The sequence below is a fragment of the Triticum dicoccoides genome, chromosome 1A (genome assembly GCF_002162155.2).
Source record: "Triticum dicoccoides isolate Atlit2015 ecotype Zavitan chromosome 1A, WEW_v2.0, whole genome shotgun sequence".
Taxonomy (NCBI): domain Eukaryota; kingdom Viridiplantae; phylum Streptophyta; class Magnoliopsida; order Poales; family Poaceae; genus Triticum; species Triticum dicoccoides.
The window spans coordinates 412,943,819-412,956,495 of record NC_041380.1 but is presented as its reverse complement, the minus strand read 5'-3'; the positions used below and the strand labels follow the sequence as shown (position 1 = coordinate 412,956,495).

General features: G+C 49.0%; 1 protein-coding gene across 1 annotated transcript; it reads left to right on the top strand.

Annotated features, from left to right (window-relative positions):
- The first annotated feature begins 8,549 nt into the window (after positions 1–8,549).
- LOC119276515 (E3 ubiquitin-protein ligase EL5-like) lies at positions 8,550–9,834 on the top strand. The gene has a single exon (XM_037557587.1). It carries the CDS (start codon positions 8,846–8,848, stop codon positions 9,407–9,409), a length of 564 nt encoding a protein of 187 aa, XP_037413484.1. The 5' UTR covers positions 8,550–8,845; the 3' UTR covers positions 9,410–9,834.
- The last annotated feature ends 2,843 nt before the right edge of the window (positions 9,835–12,677 follow it).

The window sequence follows — 12,677 nt, the reverse complement described above, 5'->3', positions numbered from 1 at the left end:
AGTGTGACCGGAAACGTGCACCGAACGGTTTGAAAACTTACTCTGATGCTTACCTTTGACTCTGAGGCGATAGGAAAAATATCAGGTGCTACCGTGATACGGGCATTTGGGAGCCGTTGGATCTCATATCCGACAGTATCTAAGAAGCTATTGTATTTGCGCGTAATTTTTAGACTCTAGGATGACGTTTTTGTAAAATGTTCAAGAACTCCCGGGAACCATCGGATCTGAGATTCAACGGCCTAGAAGCCCGTATCACGGTAGCACCTAATAGCCGGTAACACCTGATACTTTCCCTGAGGCGATATTCTAATGGGAGAATTGATGGGGGACAATTTTATCGCCCAGCCTAACATCGTCTTAGGCTTTCACCCGACGAGCATGAGCCGAGGGTGGACTACATATTTGTTGCGAAAGATAGGGCCCATGCGATGTGTTTACACTGTTCAGTCTCTATATTACTTCCTCCATTTCAAAATAGATGACTCAATTTTGTACTAAATTTAGTAAAATTAGTATAAAGTCGAGTTATCTATTTTGGAATGGAGGGAGTACCCATACAGTGTTTTGCACTACCATAAAAGGTAGCATGGACTGCAAACATGCACCGAACGTTTGGAAGCTTGCTCTGATGCTTGCCTGACTTTGGGGATTCCTTCCCGCGGCATCTTCTGATCCTGATCTTCCAGCAACCTTATATTAGGTGCTATCTATCATACGCACTGCTTGGAATACTACAACAGGTCGAATTAGTTTTCATGTGTATCGATTGATCCCTTTCGGAAGGTAGGCTTGTGCACGAGTTGCGGGGAGGCCGGAGGTGACAGTTGAGCAAGTTGCACGAATGGCACTCTGCACATGATTTCTTTCGCCACAGGTCGGTTGATCTGCATGTAGACGTATACGTACGGCTTGAGCATCTAGCAGCTGCATCTAGGGAAGGGAACCACCGCATCTTGCACACTTGCAGCAAGGAGAGAACTTGACCAGCTTCATTCAGTTCTGTTCTGCGTGCCCCTATGTCCTCCTGTTGCGATCTTTGAATCTATCCAGCATTCCACCTCCGCCTCGCATAAAATCTCTGGCTACCATCCCAACCTGTGGGCGCAAGTGCATACTATCTTATCTTATTTTCTCGCCCTACTCCTTCACATGTGCCTCCCCCAGATCGTACCATTTCGTACGTCGAGTCATTGACCCGCCATAGATGCTTAACATTAACAAAGCGCGCTCCCGGATATTTCTAATCCGGCAGCGGCGGCATCGCCGTCGTCCTCCCGGCCGGACCCGACGGGTTTCCGTTCCCACCATTCGTACGCCGCATGACAACAACGGCTCGCCTTGGCCGGTGCCGCTGCAGCTGCGCTATAGCCTGTAGCTAGCTGCCGGCGACAAAGACGGCAACGGAAAAGGAGCAGATAGCTAGGAGAGCAAGGACGTAACGTAATCCTGGTACACATGCTGTACATTCGGTCTCATCATACGATATCTTCTTCCCGCCGCCAATATCTTCCGGCTTTTGGACGATGCAATGAATGCACAGTCCAGCATGCCGTGCACCAGCCAGGACTATTGACTCGCCCGGACAAGGCGTGCTGAATAGTGAGTGTGACAACAGGAGTGCTTTCGCGGCAAGAATCCGGGACCTTGATGTTGCAAAATTCCTACGACCATGATGTTTCCGTTGGTGTCATATGATTGGCGTAGAGTGTTAGAATAAATCCGAGTCATACCGTCGATCATTCGAGGACCAAGCAATCACACGAGTATGATACCGAGATTTGTTAACGAGGTTCACCAATATTGCTACATCCCCGGAGTCTGACTATGGGCGCTTCTTCCCATGACACCGTAACAATACCGCACCCGGTCGCCCTGGACACCGGCACAAGCCGCCGGCTTCCCCTGCGTTCCGGTGCTATTATGTTGGCATAGGTTACATTGTGTGTCTACCCCCGCTATATATGAGAGACCTAGGATACAAATGTCCTACTTGGTTCACGACTCCATATCCTATCTAAACACAATACAACTACAAATCCAATTGTAATATACTTTGTACACTATATTCGACACAACTCTAACAAACTTCACCTTGGCGAATATTCTCCACCACCTTAAGTTCGTCAATGCATCAAACTTCTATGTACATTGAATTTGAGCTTATCCCATGAGTACCGCTGCTACTCCAAAGGCTGCATGTGACTCCACCTGCAACTTGTAGTCCCTTGTTTTCTTGACAAATGGTCAACGCTCGAGCAAAATTAAGTTCATTGTTACTCTAGTTGGTGCTCCCAACTTTCAGAGTATCAGTCCAACGCCATCACACACTAATTAATGACCTGCGTGAAAGTGAACAACTCACATATTCGGTGTCACACATAAGATTTACCTGAACTCAACATCACCGCTCCTTTTTTGACCGTCCGTCTGAAACTTGAAAGAATTTCACCGTTGTCTGTTGTCATCCCGAGTCAATTTCGCAGTTGTCTCACCACATGTATGATCACCAGAGCCCTGGCCCGTCTCCATGTCCCGTGCATACCGCACGCCTCGCCGCTATTACCGCGTCCAGCCTCCACTGTCCCGGTCGAGTCTCAGGGGTCGTAAAACCACACCACTCAACCCCCACTGCAGAGTACCACCGATCATCACCGACCAATGACAAGTTTCACGCTTCCATCAGATCACTGGGCTCCAGTCCAAACTACATGTCACTCGCTTTTTTCACCTGCTGAATAGGCTTTGACTCTCTGTCGACTTACGCCGCAGCCCCTCAATCAGCACCGAGTGAAGTCCTCCAGACTCCAGCTCCACCTTCAACACGACTCCATGGTAGATGATCAGTCCAACCTTGCGCCTCATCGACTTCAAGCTCCGTGTCTACACCACCTTGAATCAATCTCGTGTCATAGTCTTGTCGAAGCCACACAAGCCCTCGGGCCTGCGCCACGTGTTTTCACACCCCAGAAGTCGGTCACCATTAGCATCACGCTCCTATGTCGTCCTCGCTGATCCCACCACCGCCTTCTGTACCAACCGACCCACGTCGATCCGTTAGACTATCTAGTCCGACCCAGCCTCCCAAATCACCTTCCGCGGATTCTCATCCATCACAAAATATTTCCATCTTAACTGGCCTGGCTTCCCGCAATGCCTTCAAGCATCCCTGTCGTGCCAACAAATTTTTCACCCTTGTCTATCATAATCCAAAGCTTTCAGTTCTATCAAACTTCTCCACCTCAAACCTGGTATCCATTGACGCCATGGTTCTTCATATGACTGACCCTGTGAAAAATTATTCGAGCTTTGCACGTGATGCCCAAGTACACGAACAGAACCTCCGGTCCTCCGCGTACTACTGGCAATTCCAACCAAAAAATCCTTTTGGTCATCACATGTAGTGCTCCTGTCTTGGCTCAACTCTTGGTTGCTAAGCTAATTCCTTTGCCTCGCCTCAGCCTTTCCAATGGATTTCTGTCTTGGCTCAACTCTCAATGGATTTATTCCTTCCACCGAATCGATCTGTTGTTGGCCTTTGTCTCGCCTCGTCCTTTGCCCGGCTGCCTCCTTGTGCACGGTTCCAGCAGTCCGGCTGGGCTACGAGTTCTCCCGGGACTCGGTCCCTTTTGTTTCCAAAACAAATCTCTGTCTACGGTTGTTTCTAGTTGCACCACACATCGTCAGAATCTGCACGCCCCGCGACCGATCGAGTCCACGCTCAGCCGCCCCCCGCACACGTCCTTCCGCCGCTTGGGCCTGTCCGCGTTGCCCCTGGCCACGCCCCAACCTCGCCGACTCCGAGTACTCAACTCGACGACCACGCGATCGTGACCCGCGCCGATTCTTCCGATCTCGCCGACGATTGATTCTTCCATGATATTTTTACCTCTAGATCAACATGATCCACCTTGATCTTGAACCTTACTCTGATACCACTTGTTAGAATAAATTCGAGACTTACGGTCAATCATTCGAGGACCAAGCAATCACACGAGCACGATACCGAGATTTGTTAACGAGGTTCACCAATATGGCTACATCCTCGGGGCCTGACTATGGGCGCTCCTCCCCATGACACCGCTACCATACCGCACCCGGTCGCCCTGGACACCGGCACAAGCCGCCGGCTTCCCCTGCGTTCCGGTGCTATTATGTTGGCATAGGTTACATTGTGTGTCTACTCCCGCTATATATGAGAGGCCTAGGATACAAGTGTCCTACTTGAACACGACTCCATATCCTATCTAAACACAATACAACTACAAGTCCAACTGTAATATACTTTGTACACTATATTCGACACAACTCTAACATAAAGAGGTAGGACAAGGCAACGATTAGATGTCCCTTGAAGAGATTAGTGGCCGTCAAGTGGCATGTTAATCATCAGTGGAGATGATTGTTTGGATTGGAGTGCGCTAGCGTATACAATGGTCGATTAACAATTAATCAAGAGAGCTTCACCCACAGGTTATAACCGGCACAAAAGAAGTTTAAAAAACTGTGTGCTGGCAACAGAACATAAACAAGCTATCTGTCCATCCTTGTGGTAAGTGTAGGAATTTTTATTTCAGCATCTTAAGAGCTGGTAAAGTATGGTTTGATATACATATGATGCCAACTTGTATCTCACAAATTGTTGAACGAGTTCTTCCCATTAGCGTTAAGCAACCGCAAACTTGTTGTAACACCAGGCTGCTACTAAAATTGAAATGCTCATAAAAAGATCATTTTTCTTTTTGCCATATTATTTCCTTCTTCGCAACTCACAGTTAGCTAGCGTGTCTTCATTGGATTTAATTTCCTATGTGCCGACGTTCAAAATCCACTTGACAGTATTCTACCAGTGGACTGGTGAATAAACTAGGTTTCTCATTATTTGTTTAGTTCACATGCATACTTAGGGCCAGTTCTTTTGGGCAACCCTCCCCAGCTTTTACCAGAATTGCCACTTCATCTTTTTTTACAATTCCTAGCTAGTTAAAATCTAATTAGCTAGGAATTGTAAGAAAATATAGAGTGGCAATTCTGGGAGAAACTGGGGACGGGGTCAATTCTCAGAGAATTGCCAAAAAAACTGGTCCTTAATACTCTTGACTGGAGTAACAACAAGCACCCACCGTCAATAATATACCATGTCTAATTTGTAAAATATGTTCCCAGTACAATTCTACTCACATCCGGTCAGCAACGCAAAGGGGACCAGACTGAACCATGCAGGATCTCATGAATACACCAATTAAGAACTCAATAGATTATTCACGCCAGATCTTTTTGTCGAACCCTACTGGAAGTTGTGTTGCCCAGCCTCTAGTATATAGACACATCAGCAACGTAGGTGATGAGCTCGATTGCTCAAGAATGGCCAAACCTTATGTCAACCAGTAAACCATTGACAAATCAGCAGTACCAAATGACAGGTCACCTCACTTAAAACAAGCTAGATATATTCCTTGAAGGAAGCCTAGGACTTGTTTACACTGTCTTACTTATTAGAAAAAAAACGTACAGCTATATAGTTGTTGTTTTGTGAATAACATAAATGAATCTAATACCAATTAAGAACTTCTCATTCCCGCAAAAAATAATAATTTAAAACTTCTCAGGAGAGATCTACCGCAGCCAGGTGTTGCTGATGCTACTACTAAATGGATCTGACATAGTTTTCCCCACTAGTTTCAGATGTCTATTCATTTAGGATTTCTTAAAAGGTTATGATTCTATTGAAAATTTATATAGATTATATTACTTCTTGGAACAAGCGACGATATCTAAGTTAAGAACCCGATGAAATGCCTTCATCCAAAAGAATTTCGAATACATTCCAACATTAAGTTTGACCTCATGAAAAACATATATGTGCCTTGCATGTGCATCCTCTCTGTTAAAAAATCCACAAAATTCTAGTGATGCACAAAGATGGTTCTCTTCTAACTACTACTAGAAAATGTGTTACCCACTAGAACATAAGGACATCATCTACTTAAGAATCATATGAAATTCCGTCATAATAAAATTTGGGGTAAATTCCTACACAAAGCTCCTCCTGCAAGAAAAACATGTTTTTTGTCTTGCGCGTGCTCTCCTAATAAAATAACGAAATTCTAGTGATGCATGAAAATGATTGGTTTGTTTCCACAAATTCATACACTTATGTTCTACACGTACATGTTTTTTCCCTACATATATTTAACCAATTGAAATATAATCAATCCTATGCTTGAAAGAGGCCCTGGACGTTTCCTTCTCTGTGTGATAAACCATGTGTCCCACTCTTATCATTTTTGCTTTACCTCATTTAGTTACATGAATTGCAGATCTCTAGTTTAATTAGATTAAGCTTACCTTATTTAAGAAAAGATAACTTCCATAAAACAATCCACAAACATGCCTTATAAGAAATAGATGCATAGCCTTATTGTTTACCACATGTTTCTAAATTTTAGATGTGCCTCATGCATGTGTTTTAACGTTGCATACATACATCTTAGTTGAGCAAGAATAAACCGAGTGGCATGTCAAGATGTTTGAGTTTATTCAGTCTATTATTTATATATTTTCTAACAATTTGCATCATTCTCCATGTCATTCACGTACATTTCATATTGCCTCGGAAGTTTCCATGGCCTAATTAAGGCCACAACAGACAGGGTAGACCTGCGGCGGTGCCGGCAGGAGGCGAGCAACTGTAGCCGCCTTTTGAGTCGCTAGGGCGCAGCGCCAAGGGGTACGCCACAACACGGGTTTTTTTTTACCTCGCCCAATCTGCATGCTGTTAATTAGTAAAAAAATTAATTACGTGAGTTAATTAGCCGGACATTAAATTATGGAAAAGTATCATCGAGCGGTAGACGACGAGAAGGATCGTGTTAATTATGAAGAATATCATTCTTTAAAAAGGACGATTATATTAATTATGAAAAGTATCATCGAGCATTGGATGAAAATATCACATTAATAAATATATATCAGCTAGAATATTTATGCCTCCGTCGCAACACATGCACAATTATAGATGTAGGAGTATATCATAAAGCCAAACACTGTCTGAATGATATAAGCGCCACTATTGCAAACGTATGGCAAATTTCCTTTTCCTTTTGTAACAGAAAAAAGACTCGTCTGTCATTGGATGATGATACGGGTGATCACCATGAGTTGTAAGGCCAATTCTAACTAATCCCCTATAAAATAGAGAAGAATCCAGCCGAGCAAAGCTTAGTGAATGATTTTTTACTTCACTAACTTTTGGTCGGACCTAGCTAAACTCCTAGTTAAGAGAGTAAAAACCAAATTTGCATAAGTTCAACCATTCGATTTGAACAACCAAAATTGGACACATTAATCAACCGCCTTGTCTTGACATCTCACTGGACATGAGTTTTTAAACCTAAACATAAACAAAAACTTAAAAATAAACATAACTAATCTTCACCATCGTCACCACCCTTGTAGAAGGCGAGCCAATCTTGCCTTGACATTCCACGGTTCAGGGGGTCCGGGCATGTGTCGTCGTCGCCAGAGTTGGGAAAGATGCGCCGCCACTCTTCAACATCGAACCCCTCCTCGTCCTTGTCGTCGTCGTGATTGCCGTCGTCGTCGCCGCCATGCTCCTCGTCGTCGAGGGGAGGATGACCCCCCTGCCAACCGCATGCTCCGAGAAGATCGCCCGCTCCTCCTCCACAAGCTCGGTGTACTGGCGGCGGAGGTCCGCCATGTACTCCACGTTGGTGGCCTCCACAGCGAATTGCTCCCTCGTCTCCCAGTCCTCCCGAGCCATCGCCACATTCACCACCCCCGGTGGCGGCGGGACGAGCTCGACGGGCGCCGTCCCCCACGGGAAGTGGGGGCGCGCCGTGCAACCGGACCTGCCACCGGTTGTACATGGGGGCGGCGAGCTCTGCCTTGCGGAAGGACCCGAGCCAATTCTTCGTGTGGGTCTCGCGGTTGGTTATCTCCGCCACCCACGTCCCCCACGGCCGTTGGCGGACGCCGATGTACTTCCTCTGCGGTTATCGCACGGAGGGAGGTCGGGAAAGTCGGAGATGCAGTGGGAGGGGGCGCATAGGTGGGGCGACGACGACTTCTTGAGGAGGCGCATCTCACGTGGCGGGGCGGATCTACGCCGCGGATCGGCGGCGTGGAGTGCCGGCCACGGGGTTCGGCCATTGGGAGGAGAGGTGCGGCGGAAAACGGCGGGGAAGGGGGTGTCTCCGGTGGCGGGGACGGAGGAGGCTAAGAGGCGGAGGGGACAAAGAAACGGGTGGAGATTTTTTAACTCCGTCATCGAGCGGTGGAGTAAATAAATGTTAAGGATAAGCGACGGAGGATAAATGATCCTCCTCTAACCATTATCAGGGATCGGCTAGGTCTCAGGTTTTTACTCCTCTAACGGGCTATAGGCGATCAACTAGAAATGCCCTGAGACAGTGGTAAGAGCCAACCTAGGTTACAACACCATTTGCACACCACACCCCAGTCAAACCGTTGCCAAGTTAATAAACTCATCACCATTTGCACATACCAAACCCCAAGAGCCAATATTATCTCCCCCTCCACCCTTTTATAAACTCCCCATTCGCTCCACTTCCCTACACCACCTTCATCCTTCCGCTTTTCTTCTTCCCCATTCTTAGTTGCTACCTTTCCCTGTTCTTCGGGTGCATTCTCGTCCCTCGTGCTCCTTTTAGATACCAACGATAATCTGCTTGGAAGGACGTCCTTTTTCTTTTGTAATTTGTAAAACAAGAAAGATTTGGTCTGTGCTATTTATGCACATCATTGACAACTGCCATCTGCTGTTCCACTCGTCCGAAGCCATCTTCTTGCATCAAGCGCCACCATGTCAACGCCCCAGAGCGGCAGCGCGAGCCCAGCGACCACGGCGGCGGCGGCGGTGGAGACGAGCAAACACTGGGCGCCGCACGGGCCGATGCTGACGGCCTGCCTCGTCAGCATCAACGTGCTAATGATCCTCCTCATCTTCTTCTACTTCTGGCGGTTCTTCTCCGGGAAGCGAGGGCCGTCTACCCCCGGAGGTGCTGATGAGGAGTCGTCATCGACCGACTCGTCTCCGGCGACCTCGCCGAGAGCGTCCAGGCGCCTGCGCGACCCCGACCAGCCGGACATCCCGTCTTCCCTGCCCGTGTCCGTGTTCGACTCCAGCAGCGAGGCCGCCGGGAAGGCAGCGGCCGACTGCGCGGTGTGCATCGTGGAGTTCCGCGACGGCGACCTGGCGCGCCTCCTCCCTCGCTGCGGGCACCGGTTCCACGCCGCCTGCGTGGACGCGTGGCTGCATCTACACTCCACGTGCCCGCTCTGCCGCGCCAGCGTGGTCGCCCCTGCTCCGGCCGCCGCCGAGCCCAAGAACGACCCGAAAGACGACGGCGCAGAGTGCCCGGTGTGAGGCGGATCTCTGCGCGCGCCGGCGAGCCCGCGAGCTACCAAAGCCAAGCCAGAGGAGCACGTAAACGGCGGAGGGCGACACGCGTCTTTCGGCGTCGGTGTGTCGCTATCCCTTAGCTGACTCCTGCGGGTCGGCGAGGTACGGTTGGCTTCCTCGGTCGTCTTCTGTTTTGTTGTGTTCTTGTTACTATACATATCTCTCTCGCTCTCTTCAGTTTTGGCGATCGGTGAGATGCATATTTGGATCGGAGTCTTCTTCTATATGTTGATGATGATGTGCGTATGATTGGAATTGTAAGATTAGCAACATATATATTGCTAGATTAGGCTCGCGTGTGAGTGTGTGCGTGACAGAATTAGTAGTGTAAGATCATATAGTACATATGTAAATTATTAATGGAAAGCTTTGATCGACATTTTTGGGCATGGCCATCAAGTTGAAAATATGTTCTTTCGGCTATGTTGATGGGTACCTAATTACATGGCTCTACAAGAACGAGAAAGGGATTTCCTTTCAGTCAGGAAGGAAAGAAGTCCAATTGAACTCGTCTAGAATGTACACGGTTGAAATCAAGAAACAAGCAGACTCAACACCCAAGTGGACTCAGACCCATTGTAGTTGTAGGAAACTGCTTTCTTACTACGACATGCTTGAATTCTCTACTTTAGTGACTTCGGTCGTTCAACGTTTGCAAGCAGGCGCCATGGAAACTGAAATGTCTTTACCTTCAACCATGGGGAATAAAGGGCGCAGATGCTTAGGGCTCCTTTGATTCACATGATAGGAAAATAGAGGATTGCTATGACCTACCAGTCCATTTGAATTCTATGGAATTCTAAAACAAAGGAACTGGCACCCAAATGTGTGTTTGTGGGGGGCATAGGAATTATTCGAAGAGCTTAGACTTTATGTGAAATTATCTATGATAAAATCAAGGCTTACAAAAAAATCCACAGGATCACGATCCTTTGAAAATCCAATGAATCAAAGTAGCTTTTCTGTGGAACATCAAATATAATCCTCCCTTTCATGTAGCACTAATCATGTCGTGTCTACCATTGTCAAAGCAATGAAACCACTGACCTTTCCACACATGTACAGTAAGTACATGGTACCAAGTGGACGCATCCACAGTAGATTCTGTTCTTGGAGCTAGCTGCCAGCTCCTCGAGTCATGGATGTCGTCCACTGAGTCACTGCACTGCCGTGCATGCAACAGCATGGCCACTCACCAGCAACAGTATCGAGCAGTAGATGTAGACGACATCTATCTGATCAGCTCACCCACGTTTCGTCACGTTTCTTGCCGCCCCAGCCCAGGCCCATGCATGCATGCATGCATCCATATCTTCCAGCTCATAGTCAGCCGCAGCCCGCAGATAAGCCTCGAGGGGAGGCTCACGGCTACACCACCTACCTGGCTACCCAACGTACCGAGAAGCGCCCTGCCCAAATCCAGCACGCCTCCATTGTCCATTCCAAGAGTTGTTGTGCTCCAGACAGCGGCGACGTTAAACTAAACTTTAAAAAAATTTCTTTCCGGCCGATCGCGTTACGTTGTCGTCGCCCGCGGTCAGTTGTACCGTCCTCAGATCGTACCGTTTCGTACGCCGACGGCGACGTGATGGCACCACACCACACCACACGGGCTTCCGTCGTCGCCTCCCATTTTTTCAAAGGCACGACGACAGGACAGCCGGGTCCATGTGCTCCGCGGGAAGCGGCACCATCGAAAGCTACGGCCTTGCACCACTTCCACTACTCCATGCAAGTACTACTGGATATTACCACCACATGCGCGCACCGGTGCACCGCCAACCTGACCACCGCCGCTGTTGGGCTGAGGTGGACGTGGGTGTACGGAGACCCGTGACGTGTCTCATAATATTATCTCCAAGATAAGTACGTATTATGGAGGAGAAACATGGTTGATGAAGAGATGCCAAAACGAGGAGGGGGCATCTTGTCTTGGTTGTACGATAGGGTACGGCAGAATGATCTGGACGGAGTCGGGGATTAATTAGTTGGCCGCGCGTACACTACGCGGCTACGGGTCACGAGCTGCGGAATCTTTTGGTTGATTTTGGGGGTGGGGCGATGTGATTGCGAGCTGCTGCCTGGCATGATTGGCTTCAACCAGCATCCACCATGTGCCGACGAACAAGATGTTTACCCAACATCCAAGCATCAACGAAACTACTGCTGGAGCCGCCGGTCACATGTTGCTACCTGATAGCTGGTCGTCGGCGGTCACCGGTCTCGCTCAAGGCCTGGGATTGATGCTTGACGCCGATCCAAGCGAGCAAGGAACGCACGCCGCCGCCGCATCATGACCGGCCACCGAAGCTAGACGGCACCAGTCGCGGCTAAAGAGTACGGTGAGAGCAACAGCCAAAGTCACAAAACCAGGCAGCAAAAATGCCTTCCACGCCCCCGCTCTTTCTTCTAGGAAAAAAAAATACGTACTTTATCTTCATTGTTTAGAGCAACTCCAACGAGCCGACCCAAATAAGCAGCGCTTTTGTCCGCTTTTTGTTCGTTTGAGTCGGCCTGGCGGACACAAATGTCCGGAGCTGTGTTGGGTCGACGCGAGCGCCCAACGCTGACCCGACCAATTTTGTCGGCGTGCCAAAAAAAGTTTAAAAGCATTTTAAAAATAAACACATATATTTAATTAAACATAAAAACCGGCCACGAAGGCCGGCGAAAGTCCACATTATATTAATTAACATAAAAAACTAAAAACTAGACGACGCGCTGCCCTAGACGTTCTCGGCGGCGGCAGCGTCTGCGTCGGGGCCGGTGAGGTCGATCATCGTCGGCGCAGGGCCGGCCCAGGGGAACGCCGTGTTCCAAAGGATGGTGATGTCGGGCTGCGCTGCCTGGGCCTGGCGCGCGTCCTCTTCGGCCTCGCGCTCGAGCATCTGCAAGCGCTCGCCCTCCCGGCGCTCCTCGGCCAGCCGAACGCGACGTCAGTGGTCGATGTAGGTCGCCTCATGCTTCTTCGTCGCCCCGAGCCAGATCGGCGGAGCACTGACCCACTCGCGCACTACTCCGGTCTAGGAGTAGCGCTCGAGGGGGGCCGGCTCCTCCGGCTCGGCTTCGGGCGGGGACGACCGGGTCACCGGCGGCACGACGCAGTCGCCCGCCGCAGAGAGGGCCATGGCCTCCGCCATGGCAGCCTGGAAAGCCGCCTCATCCGCCTCCCTCCACCGCTCCTCCTCCTCGCTCTCCTTAATGGCCGCCTAGTAGGCGGCCTCGGCCTCCT

Bases quoted from the DNA above. Each gene is read 5' to 3' on its own strand.
- LOC119276515 (XM_037557587.1), top strand. From the start codon at position 8,846: ATGTCAACGCCCCAGAGCGGCAGCGCGAGCCCAGCGACCACGGCGGCG.